Here is a 21,051-nt window from a genome sequence, read left to right as displayed (position 1 = left end):
CTTAAGTTCGAGGAGTATTTCTGTTTCGCAGATGCCTCACGAATGGAAGTGAAATGAAATTAATTTCCCCCTCACTGGCTGTTTACAGATTTTCTTCAGGAAAGTTAGTGGAGCCTTCTGTCCTTCAGGCTAGAAGTACCAATGAGACCAAGCTGTGGACAAGAGCCACGCTGTACTGGGAGACTACCCAAGCACAGCCCATGATAGATACCCAAAGGTATCTATTCCCATATAATTATTTCCTGGGAATGCCTCATGTGCCAACTGCTTTAAAGACAGAGGGTATAAGCAGCGACCTATTCCATCCAGAAGTTAATGGTGGCACAAAAGCAAATTTGAAAAATGCAGTGTATATTATTTCCTATTAAAGTCAGCAAAACCAATGATATCTTATTTTCTGAGCTCTCCAAGCCCCAATAGGCAATGGCAAAGAAATAGTCTTGTCTTAAATATGATAAAACTGTTCTTGTGCAGAACAGAACGACAGTTCCTCCCCCAAGAATGTACTTGTAAGAGTGAAAAAAATACAAGCGGATAAGAAAGTACAAGGAAACAATGAAAAGGCCGAGTCAGCATGACAGGTACTGGCTAGCCCAATTTCTCACTACCCTTTATGGCTCCAGTCCCCAAAGGTATCTATTCCCTTATAATTATTTCCCAGGAATGCCTCATGTGGGAAGTAACATGTAAAATGCCATTGTTCTGCCTGTCAGTGGGAGCTTTGCAAATTTACTGCTGCCAGGAAGACACAAAACAAAACTACTTTAGCCTAGTTAAAGGGAGATGGAATAAAGACAGTAAAAATAACGTGATTATAGATACTGCTTAATCCTTCATTGAGAGAAGTCCAAATACAGTCTTTTCCTATCCTCATTCTGATGCACCGGTGTAGAGATGGCTCAACTGAGCCAAACCAAAATGTGTAGAGACAAGGATTTTGAATGGAAGCTTAGGCTCATTCTTTGTCATTTAACTATCATTTGAAGCTTTTTAATTCTTAAAATTCATGTGGCTAATGAAGGTACTGATGCTGTGACTCATCTGGTGAATAAACAGCTATGTAAATGAGCAGTCTAAATTTACTCTCTGTGTTATAGTCACAACTCTTTCATGAGCACACACCATTAAGTTGTAATTATTTCAAAAGAGCATCTCTAGAACTACAGAAAATTTATATCAAATTGAAATAACAATATGAGTTTGAGATTATTTCTGAAGGGAAATATAAATATGCAATTTTAAAAAGGCTCAAGTAGCCCTAAGTAACTCAAATGAGTATCCACTTGCTTAACTGAAAAGTTGAACTGTAGTAACAGCATCACATTGTTTGAGATGCTTTAAATGCCCATTAATTTTTCAAAGTAAGTGTTCGAGAAATTATTAACTAGTGCCTGACCCTCATTACTTTCCAGCACCAGAAGGCAAAAACTGAAATTTGTTAAAACTTGAGGCTGTTCAGCGAAAGGAAGGATTAGATTGGCTCTTTTGTCAAGTCTAGAGAGCAAAATCCTTCCTTACAGCTTAAGTTAAACTCTATATGAAAAAGAGAATCTGCCTTAAAAGAGAGTCCTTTGTTTTTGGAGGTCAAACTACCATTTTGAGAGAGTTCCATAAAAAAATTTCATCTGCAGCTCAGTGTTAATGGGTAGGCAGACGTCTCAACTGGTACTCATTGTATTAAATTCCAAGGACTGTGTAACTTCTGTCAAGAAGTATCCCAGCGATGGTTCAATGTGTCATTCCTACACATTAATTTTACTTGCAAAAAGATGTTATCCTAAAATGCCTCTGAGTTCTCGAGCATTTGTAATGCACTGGATTCAATCAGGCAGTGTACACTCTGTCCTGTACTTCCCTAACTTTCTTTTACTCCCCTTCCAGTAAATACTGTCTCTTGCCGATTTACCACACTAGTCAGGAGATGCTTTAGAATAATTTAGAATAAAAAGATAACATTAATTTTATATTCTTTAGAAATAAAAATCCTGAGACAGTTGCACGAACTCTCTTGCAAACCAACCGGTAGGCAATGCAGTAGTAATTTGTTGACACAATATTTGGCCTTGAATATCTAAATAACACCTCTTCTCTGGAAATTCTATCCCTAACTCCATCATTAGTAAAGTTGTAATTTATGAAGCCATGCACTTATGAAACCAAATTTAACACCATCATTAGGAAGCACACGATCATTTAAGAAGATGAACTCAGCACCTGCTTACTGAATGTACCCCCTCAGTGTTGTCTAGGGGCAAGGAAACACTCATTAAGTTGCAGCAGCGACCCAGTCTGTTCCAAGGGAAGTATCACAGAACTGAGAGACGGGTTAAGAGGGATTAGGTTATCTGATCTATCTTCCCAACTAATACTTATGAGCTTGTTCTTGTAATACTTTTTAGATCTGGAGAAAATAAGGCGCTCTTTTGGGGTCCTACTATATATCAGAATATAGTATCTGATATATATTCTATATATATATCAGAATCAGAATTTGTATCAGTTACATCCATCTTTTATCCACAGACAGAAAGGTCACTTATTTGATCATACCTATAAATTAATTTTCAAGAATGCTAATCACAGGAGAGACCTGCACTTTTCACTGATTTTTCTAATCCTATTAGGCAAAACATTGTAGCTTACAGGAACTCGGAAGAATTCGGGGCCTTTGTATTGTCTTTTGCTTTTTCGTAGTATAATTTTCCCTTTAACAAACCAACAGCGTTAAAATCAACAGAGACAGTATTTTCTGTTTCTGAAATGGATTTTTGTACAGATGAGATAAGAGAAAGGTTTCCATCTCCTAAGAAAATGTACGAACCATATCTGTCTTACAGCTGAAAATGTCTCTGCTATTTCTAAGGAAAAAGTGTCTCTTGCTCTGTAATGTCTGTATACTGCATTTTTTTTCCATCTGCTTTGAGTTATTAGCACGGCTGAATCTATGATTTGCAGTAATTACAGGTGGGTTTTGTGGTTTGTTTAATGAGAGCTTCTAATTAAGAAATGGAAATACTAAACCTTTAAAGCCAAGAATTCTAATATTACCGTTACAAGGTACTTATTTGTCCAAAAATTTATCACATTTTTATCACATCCAACTAACAGCTGAGTTGCCTTTTTTTATTTTTTAATGCATTTCAGCCAAGAAAAGTTGTGAATTCTAATGTTTAGCCAGCTTATCATTCTTCAGGAAGGTCTAGACAATGCTCAGGAAATAAGGCTGGGAAGCTCATTTCAGAGAGCCACAGAAAAATATCTCTAAGACAGATATTCCTCAACAGTCCATTACCTTTTCTCTAATAGGAAGGGCAGCCCAGGAAATCACGGACTTCAATAATCGTCAACTAAAGCAACTCAGCCATGCCCGATCCCTGGCAAAGGGGGACACAGCAACCGGCAGATGCATGACTTCTCTTTTATAGACTTCTTTCTTATCCATGTATTTTTGTGACATCTATAAAAGCTTGAAATATGTCTTTAATTACATTCTAAGAGATGCCTTAATCTCAAATCTAAACATTAACACAGAAGAAGCATTTAGAAAATCAGCGCAGTAACAAGGACATTGCACACAATGCAGTAGCAAAGCCACTCTATATTCACGAGAACCACAACTGTGTCATTTAATAAAATATCCACTAGTGCTTGTTCACAAAAAGGCATTAACAAGAAACCCATGTGACAGTATTGTCCAACAGTTTAAAGGTAATTTATCTCCATAAAACATAATTTAGTTAGCATATACTAGCGAATCTGGCTTTTAATTTAAAATGGCTTAATTTAGATGACTCTGTTTGCAAGACTGGCGTTATCTGAAGAAGGATGGAAAAACTCAGTCCTCAGATTTCAGCTTCTCTTCATTTTAGTGTTTTATGAATGATTACTCTATGGTTGCCTCAGCTTGCCTTTCAGCAGTGCCTCAGCAGCGACAGGTAAGCTGTCACTTACACGCACAAGCTCAAATCTAAATAGAAAGATCCTTTTGAGAGCAGCGACTGACGAAGTCCAGCCTCTGCCCTGGTCCAGCAAAGCCCCTCTAAGAGGAGTCTCGTGACTGGTTTGTTATCTCTGATGCCACGGTGACCTAATTAGTGATCTGAATTGTTGGTGTGATAGCCACAACAATTAGATGCAGCCACTCAAAAATATGGTAATTACCACAATGGCTTTTTAAATATGTACTAAATTTCAGTTAAATTTAATGATATGAAAAGTAGAAAGTATCTGTGTTATTCTTATGAAGCCTCAGAAAAGACTATGTATTTAAAGGACCAATTTTAATTAATCTTCATTTATTTATAGAACTTCTGAAACATGATTCTATGCTCAAAAATTGTAGTCAATTTGGGTGACTGTGCTGTAACACTCATAGATAAGTTTTATTTTTGCTACAGATGCCAAATATCATTTAGTCTAATTTGTTAAGAGTAGTTTCTTCCCATCAGTAAGTTAAAACACTGCACACCTCTGTCCCCTTCATTAAAACAAATATCCATTAAGTGTCCTGGCATCTTTGCCCTAGTCACCACGTACCAATAATGATGCACCAAATGCTTGCACACTGTACTTACTGTTTATGAGTCATCGAACATGGTATATGAAGATACTGTACGAATTGCCTCTGTAGATCTTTGTGCAGAGCAGCACTGTACAACATACCTGTAACACTTCTTGCTTACCTGCACACTACCGTTCTTAAAAGTTACTATTTTATGAATATCTATCTAAACCAAACCAGGGGTTAATAAAACAAAAACGAGCACTGTTTTCACCTATAACAGCTAAGCACAACACAACAGATAAATCCTGTCACAAGAACCTTATGTTTTAATGAGTTGTAGCAGCATCCCTTAATGATTGTAGCAGGATACTGGGAATTGCTGGATTACAGCTGCATCTCTGACTTTGTGAGGCCTCAAGCAAAACATTAAAATGCTGCAATTTGGGCAATGAGAAAAAACACAAGACCCCAAATTAGTGGATGTTTATGCAGTGGGGTTTTTTTAAATGTTTGCCTTGATCTTTGTGCTTCTCTTGTACTGTGTACACAAGTCTAATGATCCATCTTTAGTACCTTCTTGGCATGCTGTGGGGATTAGTTAACGACTGCACAGCTCTTTGAAGGTGTTCAGGCTATTTTATTTTTAATTAATATTTGCAAGCTACTTTGAGCTTCTCTGATGAAAGGGCTTAAACAAGTACAAAATTTCAGATGGTTATTAGTCCAACACGCAAGAGGGCAAGATGTGGAAGTAAAATGAGACTACGGGAGAAAGGAAACAGCTCCATTTATTAGGCACTTGGGATATGTAGGTAAATAATACTGAAATAAAAAAAAAAGTTTAAAAATTATGAGACAAGCTTACCGCTCTGAGAAATGGCAGGCTCCCGATGCATGTGCTGTTTAGAAGTTTTCCATGGAAATTCTGAGGCACAGCTTCAAGGAATGTCAGTTACTATAGTTTTATAATACCGCTCTGACAGTTCAGTCTAGTTGAGGATTGGTTTCACATGTTGACAACAGACTATTCTCATCTCCTCCCTCCTTGCCCTACATACTGGGACATGAAGTGGTAGGCAAATCCAGAGAGTCTTATTTGCAGGAGTTGTGGATTAGATCCCCATTAAAATCAGCAGCAAAACTCTTTGGGCCCAATTTCATTAAGAATAAAAAAAAAAGCGCCCTATGATAGCAGCTAGGTGGTAATATTAGGATTTGATGGGAGTTGTGTTCATTCTGATCTATTTCAAGATAAAGCCCAGGCCTTTGAAATAAGTTTCTGTTTGTAGTGTTCTATTTTCACTCACTCTTGCTCAGTGGCTGATAATGGCTAAAAACCAAAGGAAATTGAGAGCTGCTTTGAAGTCAGCAGGAAATCCCGATATAAAAAAAATAAATGTAGCCATTGGGGAGTAAAGTATATCTTTTAATAACAAAATGCGAGTGTTTTGACTTGCATACTCTCAGTCATCTAACTGGCATAGTGCTGCTACACCTCGATTTATCCAGTGTTTCTGGGGCTTGTCTGAAGGGAGTTCAATTGAGAGAACATAGTTGGTTGAGTGGCCAGTAGTGGATAGGACGCCTCTTCTTGCACTCGTCTTGTATACAGGGCATGAATAGATGTTCATATGAAGAAACTTGGAACTTTCTCCAGGTTTCAGCCAAATTATGGGCAAAGGATCATAAAGGATTTTTGGAAGCGATTCTCCAATTACCAAGGATTCTCTATCCCATCGTGCACCTTCCAAAAAAAGGCCTCTCACATAAGCCCCATCTTCTGGCATTTTCTCCATGGTGTGCTCCTCTTTCATCACCTAGAATGATTAAACCATTGCTTGATTTTATTTTTATCTGAAGTGTATTAAATCCTGTAAGTGACAGTCTGAAATTACTCCTTTAAATAAAATTTCTTTTCATTTCAAAACTCTATTCCTTGCTGCCCCTTAACATGTTTCAAACTGTTCAAGAAAAACAAAATTCCTCTGTATTTTCTTACCTCAAATTCAAATCCGATGTGGTCAATCGGGATGGTGTATTTTCTGGCATAGTTTTGTAAAACACCAGTCAAAAAAGACTGAGTGAAGAAAAATCCTGAGAGCCAAAAGACTGTGGGCAGTCCATTGATGACCCAATCCTGAACACGAAAAGAAAAAACAAACTGAAGAAAAAATACATTCTGTGGCTTCACTGTGCCCATTCACCAGAAATGGTATGTCTTTTCAGATATGCTCAAACAGCACAATGACTGCTTCAACCTTGATGGGACCCTCTGGATATTACCATTAGTTCTGTATTTTTCAGAGACAACAAATCACAGAAGTCAGTTATTTATGATGACAACAAAAATAATCACTCCTTCTAAAACAACCAGAACTTGCTGCTACTGAGAAAGAAATTTCAGAAAGTAGCATAAGCATATTTTGGTGTCTAGATACTAGGCAGCAAAAAAAAGAAAAATGATTGAATTTGGACACTTTTATCAATATACCCTCTTGTACAGTCTTGTAAACACCAATCTCCTAACACGAAAAAAGGCCAAAGTTTCTTACATAGTATCTTCACCGATGACTGCGAGGGCACTCACTACAGCCAACACATCAGATCCTAAAGGAAATCATTCAAGTACAAAGATGCCAGACAAGGAGATCTTGGGCCAGTATCTTTGTTGGCTATCACAAAGGCAGTAGGAAAAACAAGGCAAGGGCAGAATGTCCCTATATTACTCTAAGCCATTTGGAGTCAAAAGAAGCTCATAAGGTACTCTGATCCAGCAAACAGGAAACTTTGCTGCTTATACAAATCTTTCAGACACTTCTTCCTAGCTTTCTCCTCCTCTGACTTGTACAGAATTCCACTACATCTCGGTACCTCAGCTATTTAAGGTACACCTGAAATTTTAAGTAATTTAAAGAGTGCGCTAAGAATACAAGGGAAGTAATATAAGGGTGAATAAAGAATAAAATAGCTTGTTCAAAAAGTGTGTGGAAGTGTTGTCACTTTTTATTAAACTTGAAAGAGATTTACAGTCACATATACAAAATTTAATAGTGCCTGTTATGCGCCGTTTCTAAAGCATTCTCACACCTGGTTCAGTGTCCTTTGAGCAGGGAAATCATTAAGGCATCAATGCAAAGTAAAATGCATCTTCTAGAAACAGAAAAATGGAAACTACCAAACGCAGCACTGGATTAGTACTAAAGGATTATACTCCCAACTCACCCGGCTGAGCAATTGCCCAGCTAATTCCAATGCTGTTAATGCAGTATATATTTTGTCACGAGTATGTACAAGTAGTCCACAATCTTGGGCTATAAGGGCACTGCTGAGTGAGGACAGTACTGATACACATTTTACCCATTCAGCTTTCAACCACCAGTCCTTAGACCTGTCAGTCTCAGTTCAGCATACCTGGAAGAAGATCAAACGAGAGAGGAGATCGGACACGTAACTTCCCAGTGGCTTCAGTGATGGATAGGATTTGGCAGCCCACATTGACGGTACTTTTCCCATTAGCATGCTGTTGAAAACATCTTCAAGTTCAGATGACATCAACACTTGGCCTTTAATGGCTTTGCCTAAATTAATGAGGCTGCTCCGAACAACTTCAGTAAGCCTTCAGATAAAACAAAGAAATTGCCATCTCATTATTTACTACTTACTATCTGGCCACAGACCTGAGTCCAAATTGAATGAAGTGCTGATCAACGCTGGTAAATGTCCTGTCAGAAATTCCTTACCTCACCTGTAGTTATCAAAACTTTTACTTAACTTCAGAAAAGCAAACAAAGGAAAAACACACACAGATAAATGAAAGATAGAGAAAATTCCCATTCTAGACAAGGGAAATCAAGTGACAAGAGCTTTAAAGATTGTAACACTAATTAACGTAGTGTGCTGTGAATACTGGGGCCTGGGTATGACTTAAAAAGAATAAAGTAGGCTGCTCTATGTCAGCACAACAAACTCAAATCTGATTTAAGTTCATACTCCAAGAATGTAGATACTATTTCCATATTCAGGTAGCCAGCTGCAGCTTTCAAGTCTCTTTAAAAGGTTCACCCAAAGCAGAATCTACCATGTCAAGAACAACGTATTGTAAAAGGCTTATAACTGGTTAAGGCTTGTGCATGGCTAGCACTGATGAACACAAGCATATTTCATTATTAGTAGTGCTACACAAAACACTGAGCCATACCTGTTAAATCGAATTAGTTCTTGCCTCAGAACTGTATTCATGGACTCTTCATAAAGTACTGGGTATGCCTTCATAACCTCTTCAATATCAAAGCCACTTGGTAATTTGGATAGGATGTCCTGCGCCAGATCTTCAACAGTTTCCTGAAATCACAAGTTTGCAGTGAATGAGGCATTTCCCTCTTTTTCACCTCTTTTTATTCAATAAATTGCACAAAACACTATAGATGTTACATTTTTTTCTGTATAACCACATAGGTATTTTAGTCCATTTTCCTAAAGAAATAACGCTTACGTGCTCTTACTCTTTGTGCATCATCCTGTCTGTCTGCGTCTGCATGTGCCTGCGTGCTCCTTTTCCCTTCTCAATAGTTTTAAATTTGTTAGTAATTTTTATTTAACTTACAAAAAGGTTTTAAGGCGACTTCTAAAGAAACAGGCAGCAGAGCAGACAAGCATAATCCTACTACTGCCACAATGAAGTAAAAGACAAAGTATGCAGCATGGGGAAAATGATGGGAAAACCACATGAATATCCCAGCCACCAGAGAAGCTTTACTTACAGCATATCAGACATCAGTGAATACGGTCACTAGACAACCCCCCAGTAAATCAGGCTCAACTTGCCATCTTTAAAGGTTCTTCTACGCCAAATCTGTCTGCTTATCTACAGTGACATTCAGATCTACTCCCAGCACCAGAGTCACGTTGTAAGAGGTGTTGGATTAGTCTGAGACCTAGGGCATGACAGGAAAGGGCACCTTTCCAGAGCGTAAGTTGGTCTTTCTTCCTTAGTTACCTGAGGGGACTTCCCACCTCCCCCTGCTTCTCTAGGCAAAGTCAGAAGCACTCCACTGAAAAGCTGGATAGTCTCCTGGTTATCCTTGGTGATGTCTGCATTTTCATGAAGTCCAAACACTTCAGGATGTGTTGTAATTGGTAAACTTCGTAGGTATTCAATGTAAGACTGTAAAAGAAACATTTAGATAAATGATCAGTAAATCCAACTTGGACCGAACATTCCCATTTACAATCAAATACCAGTTCCCAGTTAAATGCATCCAGGAATTGACTTAGTCCACAGAGGTAAATATAAAAGTTTTGAATGGTTCAAAGACTCACTGAGGAGTTGTTCTTACCACCCTCAGGTAAGTAGCAAAAGAAAGCAGGAGAAAGGAATGTACATTAGAAATATACAAGGAACGCTGGTAGGAATCATAGAATCATTTAGGTTGGAAAAGACCCTTGGGATCATCGAGTCCAACCATCAACCCCACTCTACAAAGTTCTCCCCTACACCATATCCCCTAACACCACATCTAAACAACTCTTAATCACATTCAGGGATGGTGACTCCACCACCTCCCTGGGCAGCCTATTCCAGTGTCTGACCACTCTTTCTGTGAAATTTTTTTTCCTAATGTCCAGCCTAAACCTACCCTGCTGCAGCTTGAAGCCATTCCCTCTTGTTCTATCGCTAATTACCTGTGAGAAGAGACCAGCACCAACCTCTCTACAATGTAGTTGTAGAGAGTGATGAGGTCTCCCCTCAGCCTCCTCTTCCTCAAACTAAACAGTCCCAGCTCCTTCAACTGCTCCTCATAAGATTTATTCTCCAGGCCCTTCACCAGCTTCGTTGCCCTCCTCTGCACTCGCTCCAGCACCTCGATATCTCTCTCGTATTGAGGTGCCCAAAACTGGACACAATACTCAAGGTGTGGCCTCACCAGTGCTGAGTACAGGGGGACAATCACCTCCCTCCTTCTGCTGGTCACACTATTTCTAATACAAGCCAGGATGGCATTGGCTTTCTTGGCCACCTGGGCACACTGCTGGCTCATGTTCAGCCGCTTGTCCATTAGAACCCCCAGGTCCTTTTCTGCCAGGCAGCTCTCCAGCCACATTTCCCCAAACCTGTAGCGATGCATGGGGTTGTTGTGGCCCAAGTGCAGGACCTGGCACTTGGCCTTGTTGCAGCTCATTCCATTAGCGTTGGCCCATCGATCCAATCTATCCAAGTCTCTCTGTAGAGCCTCCCTATCCTCATGCAGATCAACACTCCCACTTAACTTGGTGTCATCTGCAAACTTACTGATGATACACTAGGAGTCACAGAAGAGGGTAGGATGCTCTGTGTTTCACCCCTACAACTGCAGGCTATACAAATAGGTGGGATTTGAGCACATTCGTTATCTCTATGCAGCTGGCAGAAGGGAAAAAAGGGATAAAAATTGAGTATGTACCTGCCATTCCACCTCCTCATCCTGGTCATTGCTTTCAAGGCAACAGTTGTTGCAAGAGAGTGCAGAAGTGCCCTGTAAATTCCTGAAGCCTGACTCCTATTGGCTTTCTAGAACTGTAATGGAAACCTGCACAGGGGTGGCTCTTTGCATCAACAAACACCAGAATATTGGATGATCTACACATCCATTGGGGTGTGTTAGATATTAAGTACCAGATTAATTCTTCATACATAAGATATATTCTGGCATGGCTTTGTGATCTTATGGGGTTTATTTTCTATTTGTTGTATTCATCATATCAAAGTACAGGGTAGATAAGGTTTTTCCCAATAACTCACAGAGAATTTACATCTGTTATCTTCTCACCTCATATGGACCATGTGGTGGTACGTAGTAGTCATCTCCAGGTGCAAGAATATACTTGTCCTGCTCTATATCCTTGCTATAGACTATGGAAAGAAGGGACAGGAGAAGACGCCTGTCTTTATCATCTGTTACTCTGCCTCCGTAGTTACATTCCCCTGGGAAAGGACAAAGAAAACCATGATGAAAAACTGAAAGTTAATGAATAAATAAAAATTGTTTTGCAATAATGTATAGCTCCAGTAAACTAAAGTTCTGAAGCTCCAGATCTTCCAAAGGGTTTAGGCCCTACACTTCAATTGATTGAATGGAAATGAGGCACTTTAACACCTTTGGAGCTATGGGCCAAATTTGTGCGTCTTGATGATGAAAGGTTTAAGGAACACTATGAGTTGGTCTGAGAGACTGCTACTCATGCCGCAGTAAACAAACTCAGGTTTTAAATGACAGCTCTTTTGCTTGAAATTCTCATTAGTAAGAATATTTAGAACTGTCAAAATCTGAACAGTGCTACATAGCTGATCTTTGTCTTGTTCCTTTCATGCAAACTTAACCCGATTATGTATGTATACAGTAGAAAACAAGGGATCTCAAATATGCAATACCCATGTGCAGAAGGATTTGGAGAGATTTAACTAATGGGCAGGCAACAAGGGGAGGTTTACACTGATATAAAGTACAGAAAACAGCTAAAAGCTCACAGTTATTACTTTAATCCTGACTCCTGAGATTCTTTTTCACAAATATTTCATAATATTAGCAAAAATCAGGAACTATCTTTATAAGGTCGACAAAGGAAGTGCCAAGAAGCAGCCACCTGAGAAGGTGAACTGAATAGCCACAGCAACCAGATTGTTTACGCAGGTCAACACCTCCTGCTTTAAATTGTTGAGTATTATCGCATCCTCTGGTAAACTGCCAATGCTTGTTGTGTCAAGATCATATTGATCAGCTAAAGTGAAACCAAGGCCATTGACGTTTTCATTTGGCATATATGAAACAAAGATCAGGAGGTTTGCTGGACCATAAATAATTCTTCTAGCTATTTATGAGCCAAGAGAGCAATGACATCTGAGGGTTTGGGATCCGACTTGTCTGTATGTGGAAGGCCAAGAAAGTAAACCTGAATGGAATCCACTCAATTTGTCAAGAACTCATCAGTTTATCACTGTACCAGCTGAAAGTGTCTAGCAAAGTCAACACATGGTAGAGGGTGCAACGCTGGTACCTGTTAGGTATGTCAAAGCTTCAAATGGTATTTCTTCATATGCATTCAGAAACATCTGGATCTGTTGCATGCTGATTCGGAGGTCAGATTCGTTGAATTCATATGGAATATTCCAACCTGTTCAATTCAGAAAAGATATAATGGGGAATGATGCCGATATGGGGAATGAATACTGATAACCATGCTCAGGAAATTATGTTATTGGTACTATACCCTTAGTACAGAGCTGAAGATAACAGCTGCCAGACAGTGCCTAGAAGCATCCCTGGAATTTACCAGGCTGCTTATTGCACAAGGGAGAATATGACTCCATAACAATATTGTATCCTAAGGCACTATAAACATCGTTCTGTATAATTAAAACATACACACTGGCATTTCGGTATCACACATTCCTGAAAAATTGTGTTTTATCTGAAGTAGAACACAGACCTGCTCGGTACTTTCAGCTAATCTGTTACTATCTGGAAACAATGAGAACAGGAGTTTTAATTCATTGATTGATTTTAATTTTTAATCAGTCTGCCCATCTATTAATGCTGTTTGTATATGACATTCAGAGTAACAGTACAAAAAAAAACCCAAAACCAAAAAACTGCACAGGAGCATACTCCAGATAAGAGAATCCTGCAGAAAACCTATACCCCTAGTGCAAACCAAAAAATAGGACTATTGCTGCAACTACCCTTCTTCCCCCAGACAGCTGGTCACAATAAGCAGTAGATGTTGCTTTTGAAAATGATCTCTTTGTCACTTACAAAAATTATATTTTCACTTTAAAGCAAAAAACTAGTATCTTCATCCTGACAATCTAGTGTTTATTTATAGCTGCCTATTAAAATAAGGACCACAGCTTTCAGTCAAATTACAACATTTTATAACAGTAGCCTGTTAGGACGAAGACAGACTCAGTCAGAATGGAAGGGTGAGAATTTCACGTACACCAGTGGTGAGTATAAGCTTTATCTAGTTATAAAAATGGAATCTATGATTCCATACATTTCTACATTCTATGTAGAAATTCTATATAGTTTTCTAAATATTTCGAGAGTATGGAAAAAACTGAAGCACGAATCTTACTAATACATATCTTTTCATTGCTGTGTTATGAACAGCACACTACAGCTACGTAAGTTTGTTTCGCAGCAAGTACAGATATGCACTAGCTTTCATAAAATGAATTATACACATAAATAACAAAAGCAGAATTGAATAGGACACATCTTTAATTATGAAAATTTAAAATGGAACTGGATTTGATGGTTAGCTAGTAAGAATGACAGTAATAAATTAATAATTTAGTAAGCTATAATTTAATATAACTACCGTAGAATATATTTACTTGGAAAACTGGTACTCTTTAGTCTCCCCCAGGGTAATACTTTTAGTAGCTTCAAAAGAAGCTTTGTCTGAATGAGAGTCCCTGCAAATAACAGCTTTTAAACTTTATTATGTTCTCTGCAATACAGATTGCACTCTTGTAATATTGCTAACACCAATACCGCCTTTTTACAAAGGGGCTCCAATAATGCATTTCAAAACTACTAATCTTTTTGACACAACCTGCAAAGTAATCTAAACCTTACCCAGTGGGCCAAAGTTTCTCCTTTCCTGCACAATGGCATGAAAAAAGCAAAGGCCAAACAGCAGTTTTTGCCATATTTCTGGCTTTTGGCAACTGCTAAAGAACACAGGGTCGGAGATGGGGTCATTAAGGTATGATCGAAGAAGGTTCGCTCTAACTCCTTTTGGAGGTTCATTCGTCATTTTGATGCCATCCTGGAGGATACTAACAGGAAACTTTTCTGATGGATAACTAGTTAACCACAACCTGAAAAGAATTTTTAAAAGCACATTATCAAAAAATCATCAGTATTTATAAATCCTCAGTATTGATGTGCAGAAGACTAAGTTTTATTACTTGCTTAACTATAATGATAACATCTAAATTTGTTCTAAAAAGCAGGCATAAAGTAGATTATATTGGACAGGTAGAAAAGATGGCATCCTAATTAGGTATTGTTATTTTATCACTGCACATAAGTGATATGAATGTTACACTTAGTTGTTCAAAGTTTCCTTCCTTTTTACTAGTGTCTTCAGCAAACAAGAAACACTCCCATTAAAACCAGCAAAATATTAAAACTCCTACCTGAATTTATCATTGGTATTCTCAGGCACTATAACTTCCTCGCAGATTTTTTCCAAAGCAGGCATCCAGCTAGTTGCAAGATGGCAGTTCTGTAACACTACCCAGGTTCCATCAGTAATAGCCTGATAAATCATTCTTGCTGCTATTGGGCCCTGGCCCTGTCCAAGCGAAATAGTTTGAATGCTTGTACCTCCCATGCCAACATCATCGGCAAATTTTAGCAAACCTATGATAGCAAGTTTCACACATGCAAGCAAAGACAAAGTCTATTAGAAAGTAGATCTACGTTATATTTATCATCTTTATAATGTAAAAAGTAATTAAAGGGGCAAAAGTCAACAAATATTTTACTCAATTGAAAAAAAAAAGAAAAACACCTCAACAACCCTGAAGTAGCATCAAATGCTGGATCATTCACTGTGCTTCTGATGCATATGCTAAAATTTAGCTGTGTAAAGTAATACTAAAAAAACACCCAAAACCACATCACCAAAAACCCTAGCCAGGTTAAATGTCTGTCCTCTCCTTTAGCCCTGAGTGCTCAGTTCCAGCCTGCACTACAGCTCTCTCCTCTCTCTGTTCCATGGGTACAATTGTTTATGGGGGTTGAGCTGTAAACTGAATCTTTAGATCTGGTTAAAAATAACCCTCCAGCTTTGCCATCAAAACCACTACCTCCTGGAAATATATCCTTACGGTATGGCTCCACATTACAATTCTTTTGGCAGAAAACCAGGTTTAAAAATAATCTGGGTGGTTATTTTTAAAAGGACATTTAACAGATGTGTTTTTTAATGTGGTCATATACACCATTTAATTAGTAACTGAGAGGGAGGAAACTTTCTGAAGGAGAGGTTGTAATAAAGACTGGGGCAAGTCCCAAACACCCACTGAAAGAATTGTAATGCAAGCACAAATTACAAACTGGTCTGGCTCTTACAAGCCGTTAGATCCCTAAATTGCTGCTCAGAGGCCTAGACATTCCATCACCACCACATTCATTCCACCCTCCAGCAATTTTACTATCCTTGTACATATATGCGCAGATGCATATGTTTGATATTCCATCACTGCTGTATTGTATTTTAAAGACACTTTAAAGATCAAATGAAGGGGCCTACACTATTATCAGTTTAGTCACACTCAGTGACATTTAACCAGATAAAAAATGATTTCTTAATACCAGTCTCACCTGCCATAGGATCAGCACCTGGCGATAATACAAAAATCAAAGGGGCACAACAATTTGAATCACTGTAACTTCTTCCAAGATCAAAAGTAGGTGGTTCAATAAATGTTCTTCCCATATTTTCCACAATGAACTCCTGCACTGCCGGAATAATTTTGTCAGGTCTCAAACATCTGAGAATAACCATGCGATCTAACCCCATCAGTGTGCTCCACGCATCTGGGAAGGCTTCTTCATGGGGTCTTACAGAGTCATATATTAGCTTCCATTTTGAAAAATTCTCTTTTACGTGTTCCATTAGTCCGTGGAGGTTTGTCAGACTAGATGCACGTACGAGCTCAGCCCATGATTTGTCAGATAGCCAATCTGGAGCTGGATTGGGGTGAGGATTATCAAGAGCAACACCTCCTGTCAGTAGGAAATGCCAAACATCATCATCTATTTGGTCTTTTCCCTTCATAATGCCTACTGTCAGAAGGAAGGAGAATAACAGCTTATCCTTTTCAAACAGTGAACGACAGACATTATTATAGATGCTCATTGTGAAATGCTTGGTTATGTTTTTAATTCTCTCTTCTAGATCTTCACTCTTTTTGCTTTTAGCAATAGATTGAACATACAAGTTAATGAACCAAATCAACGAATACTGGTACATAGGTTCAATGTTTTCCAGATCAGAGATGCAGAAAAAGACAATGACTGAATGAACAGCAACTGGCTTATACCCCATTCGAGTAGAATCTATTTGCATCTCAGTTACAGAGGCAATTTTTTGCTTTTCAGAGATTTCTTCGGATAACTCTTTGGATGAAGACAAAATATGAATTGCTGTTTCATCTTCTAAGATGTTTCCTTCAGAATGAGAAAGGATCTCCAGGATTTTATCTTCTATTTCCTTTAGTTGTTTCTTGTTGGCTGCGCTTTCTATAATCAGTTTATTTTTCTTTTCTTCTAGCTCAGGCTTTTCCTCTGCAGCTACAATTCCAAGAAGTTGGTCCTGAAGACCCAAAGGCGTAATCATAAAGTTGAGTAGACAAACTTTCACAGCCACTTCAGGAAGATAATGAGGATTTCTTAAGCGGGTTGTGATGTAAAACCTGAAATCTTTTGAATATTCAATTACATTTTCCCCTAATTTCATGTATTCTACTCCTTGTTGTTTGAATGTTAACTTTAACAAAATGGGCTCTATGAAAGCATCTAGTTCTTCACCAATATTTTCTAGCAAGACTGGTGTTCCAAGCTGAATAGCATTTTCTAATGTCCTCACGTAATGTGCGTCAGATAATTTGATAACTGACAGCCTGTTAGTTTTCTCCATATTTTTTACCCACTTGTTAGCTTGCCTTTGAGGGTCTATCATTAAAGCCCATCTTCTTGAGTTAGAAACAATTATGCCGTTGTCAATGGAAAAAGAATCAATTGGCAATCCAGCAATCTGCCATGCACGGATTTTGACTGGATCCCCTAACGTATTACTTAAGCTAAAATCACTGGAGCATGGTATGTTCTTTTCATTGCAGAGGACCTGCCATTGCTTTTGACATTTTAGGCGGTAATCTACAGTAAAGGCTCCCAAATAAGCCACAGTTCCTGATGATAATAACACATCTCCTATAAGGTCTATGTACCGTATTCCTAATAATCGTGCAGCTTCTGTCCACCTATCTTTCTCTCCACCAAGACCACTAATTAGCTGTTCAGCTCTCACAAGCTTTTGTGAACACAGTTCAATATTATTTTCTAACTCTCTCTTCCGGTCATTCATGTTGTCAAACTCATCATTCAAAGCTTGGAGGCGATCAACTACCTCCTTAAGTTCTGCTTGTTTTGTTTTTAGCTTCTGCATTTGAACGTCCAGTAATGCTTCTGCTTCTCTCAATCGTTCACGCTTTGGGGCAACCACTTTTGCAACACGGTCATAGACTTCCATGGCTCGCACCCACTTGCATAGTCCTTCACAAGCAGATGAGACATTTTTTATGACAGCTGGCTGAAAATCTGGATGATCAATAAACCTCTCTCTAATTCTCTTCATTATAGTGGGAGGAATATTATCCTTATTATACGTCTTTAAGCTCTCAAGGAATTTCAGATCTCCAAGAATTTTTCTAGATGGCCCCCAGTAGTCTTCTATCATTTTACCTATATTGCAAATAATACGAAGATCAGGCTTAAAACATGCATGTTCAAACTGAAAAAATACTTGAAACATAATATGAAGAATTAACATCACTGATTTTGCAACAAAATTTTATTACGCAACCACTGCTGACTCATTTGGGAAAGTCATTACCTAAAGAAATTCTGACAGGAACTTCAGCATCACTAACCTATGCCATATCTATTAATTACATATTAATTCTAAATCAACCACGCACAGCAAGCAACAAATTACTATACAGTCTTTCTTAGCATAATTTATTAGATAAATCAGTAACCAAGCATTCCTTCCTAATCTAGGTAACAGCTTTGGATGAAAGACATTTAAAGAATTCTTATTTTCAATTATGAAGGGTTGAACTGTGGGGGCATAAGGTAGAAGAAAAGTGAAAGAAAAAGGTCTCTTTCCTTTCCTACCTCACAAATCCTGTGCAATCCCACAACAACAACAGAACCCACGCAGAAGGAGCCTGTTAGAGTAATCACCTGTGACAGGGGTATAACTAGAATTCTGTCTCCCAGTATAACTGAAAGATTTTGGTAGCAGGCATTAGAGGGGAAAATACAGGTGAACAGCAGATCTCCAGCTCCCAGAGTTCCTCAAGGCAATGCAAAAATCAAAATTGGGTCAAAGGAAGTTGAAGAGATGACTTTGTGCTGGTGACTGGAATCATATTTACAGAGCTCGTACAGCACTGTCAAGCAAGTGCAATATGTTACAATGGCAAAAGCAACTCAGCTATTCAGTGCAGTTGTAAGTCACTGATAGCAAAATGCACTTTTAGTGGACGTGGCTGCATTCACACTAGAAGCACTTAACTACTATAACACAGCAGTACCCCAAGCATTCCTAGGGCACGGATAACAAATACCGCATCATTACCACTGCCACTTGGATCAGGTTTTCTCTCTGGTTTAATTCCCTTCATGACACAGATACTCTCCATGACGAGCTTAACAGGACCAGGTGGATTCTGCATGGATTTCACTAGAGAGATGTCTGAAGGATTCAGGGTATCAAGAGCTGCAAGTGCTGCCTGCAAAGCTGGCATGGCCTCAGCAAGGTCTCCTTCACATTCATCCTGTTAAGAAATTGGGCAGAAGCCTGTAAACCTTCATAAAATCCCAGGTCTGCAAACTCATTACCCAACTCCACCACAGCCTCCGAGAACCTTCTGCGCTTATAAGTACCTAATAAAAAGACTCTTCACAACATTGTGTTTCTTGTAGAGAAAACCAGTCCCACAATTTGTCTGAGCAGTTTAAAGAGGGAAGGTTTGTAGATAAATTAATAACTTCCATAAGATGAACTGATAGCTGAAAAAGCCAGGCAAGCTTTCAAGATCAAAATCTCTGTGCTCTGACAAGGAGAATTAAAATACAGGCTAGGTATAGTTGTTCTTAGTTAAACCTTACAGTGCTGATCAGGTAAAAATATATACTGTGTAGCTTTAATTCTTTATCATGTACTCAGATCTACCTATCTGTCTAATTATCTACCTTATCTATTACTGACATTTCCAACTAGTTACAAAAAAAAAAAAATATTGAGGAATCCTGCAGCTTCCCATGGGAAATTCTGTGCTACAGACATGCGGCTGTGACAATATCTCTGAGGTTATGCCTAATCAGGCTTCATGCAGCACTATGCCAGATTACCTCAGCTAACTCTAAATGAACTGTCTTTGGGCCTGGAAACAGTATAACCTCATGACTCAATCTGTTGAGAAGGAGAATATATTAGTACAGAAATAAGAGCTACACAGCTTTTGGGATGTGAACTAGAAAGGGAAGCTATGCAGTACTGTGAGATACAGTCATACTCCAAACAGCCAAAATTTACCTTGTTTGTATTAGGAACATTTCATTCATCATCTCCTGCAATTTTGTTACTTCAAGAGCTTAGCTCATACCATTAACACATCATCACAACTCCCATTTACTTGGAAAGACTTGGAACCCATCATGCTCCTGTCTCAAGCCCTTGTACACTACCTTAATAGCTTTAGCAACAGCTGCTGCTTCATTAGCCTCTTTTTCATCGGCTGACACTAGTTCCTTCTTTGCGTCTACTTCAGTGGTTTCCTTTTCAATCTTGATCATCATTTTTTCTGTTTCTGCAGAAGTTTGAATGAGTTCAGGCTGAAGAGCAGTCAGTTCTTTCTGCATCTCTGCAACCTGATGAACGTAATGGGAAAATCAAGAAAAAATTTCTGTAAACATTGCACGCATTTCACATCTTGATGTCTTAGGAAGAAAGATCAGAAGACACCATATTAATACAATCTAAAAAGGGACATTTGATCTAAATAATTATTAAAATAGTTCTCTACCCTATTTTTACCAAGAGCTGTTTTATTTAACTGAATAAATTTTTAAAAAGGATTTCTTTTTTTATCCTCCATGCAATACGCTTGCTTTTTTATCATCCACTTAATTTCAATAATGAGAAATAAATTGATTAACTGTAATTTCTTTCCTTACAGTCAGTTTCAGTTTATGGAACCCAAAGTAATCCTTCATTGCACAGGTGGAAAACAAAATCCAAGAGAAACTTGGAAGGAAACACAGAATTAGTGACAGCAACGGCTGCAAATTGGATGCTCTTCTTCATCCAGCAAGTATCTGAAAGCCTCTTTACTTTGCTTCTTGGAAAGATCAATCCCTGGATCACATGGATTAAAAAAATGGGGTTATTTACCTGGAACCTGATCAATTTTCTACTGGGAATCTACTTAGGAATTAAAATTTATTACTGTCTTACAACGTTCTTCAACTTCTCCCCTATTTTGAAAGGGGTAATAGGAACTAGGTACCAAGGTTTTGAGAAAATAATGAAATTTGCAAGGTTTATTCCTTCAACATTTTATGAGTACCATCAGTTTCATTTAGCTTTCTATTAAGTGCTATAATCTGAATTTACATACCACAATTACCTAAAATGGCTAAGCAGTAATCTAACTTTTCCTGCTAGCTTTCTATAGAAAATTATCAATAGCATCACGAATATAG

The 21,051-nt window shown here is 38.3% G+C and overlaps 1 protein-coding gene across 1 annotated transcript in view; it reads right to left on the bottom strand.

The window, feature by feature from the left end:
- Nucleotides 1-5,274: 5,274 nt before the first annotated feature.
- Nucleotides 5,275-21,051, bottom strand: part of DNAH3 (dynein axonemal heavy chain 3) — a 63,568-nt gene continuing 47,791 nt past the window's right edge. Inside the window, exons 51-62 of the mRNA XM_074596896.1 lie at nt 20,035-20,217; nt 18,923-19,121; nt 15,880-18,021; nt 14,688-14,913; nt 14,122-14,366; nt 12,536-12,652; nt 11,311-11,465; nt 9,501-9,668; nt 8,703-8,845; nt 7,916-8,120; nt 6,504-6,641; nt 5,275-6,321 (exon numbers count right to left, since the gene is read on the bottom strand). Coding sequence (XP_074452997.1) covers nt 5,968-6,321; nt 6,504-6,641; nt 7,916-8,120; nt 8,703-8,845; nt 9,501-9,668; nt 11,311-11,465; nt 12,536-12,652; nt 14,122-14,366; nt 14,688-14,913; nt 15,880-18,021; nt 18,923-19,121; nt 20,035-20,217 — 4,275 coding nt within the window. The 3' untranslated portion in view covers nt 5,275-5,967. The remainder of the gene's footprint in view (nt 6,322-6,503; nt 6,642-7,915; nt 8,121-8,702; nt 8,846-9,500; nt 9,669-11,310; nt 11,466-12,535; nt 12,653-14,121; nt 14,367-14,687; nt 14,914-15,879; nt 18,022-18,922; nt 19,122-20,034; nt 20,218-21,051) is intronic.

Source organism: Larus michahellis, chromosome 8 (genome assembly GCF_964199755.1).
Source record: "Larus michahellis chromosome 8, bLarMic1.1, whole genome shotgun sequence".
NCBI lineage: Eukaryota > Metazoa > Chordata > Aves > Charadriiformes > Laridae > Larus > Larus michahellis.
This window is presented reverse-complemented; position numbering and strand designations above follow the sequence as displayed.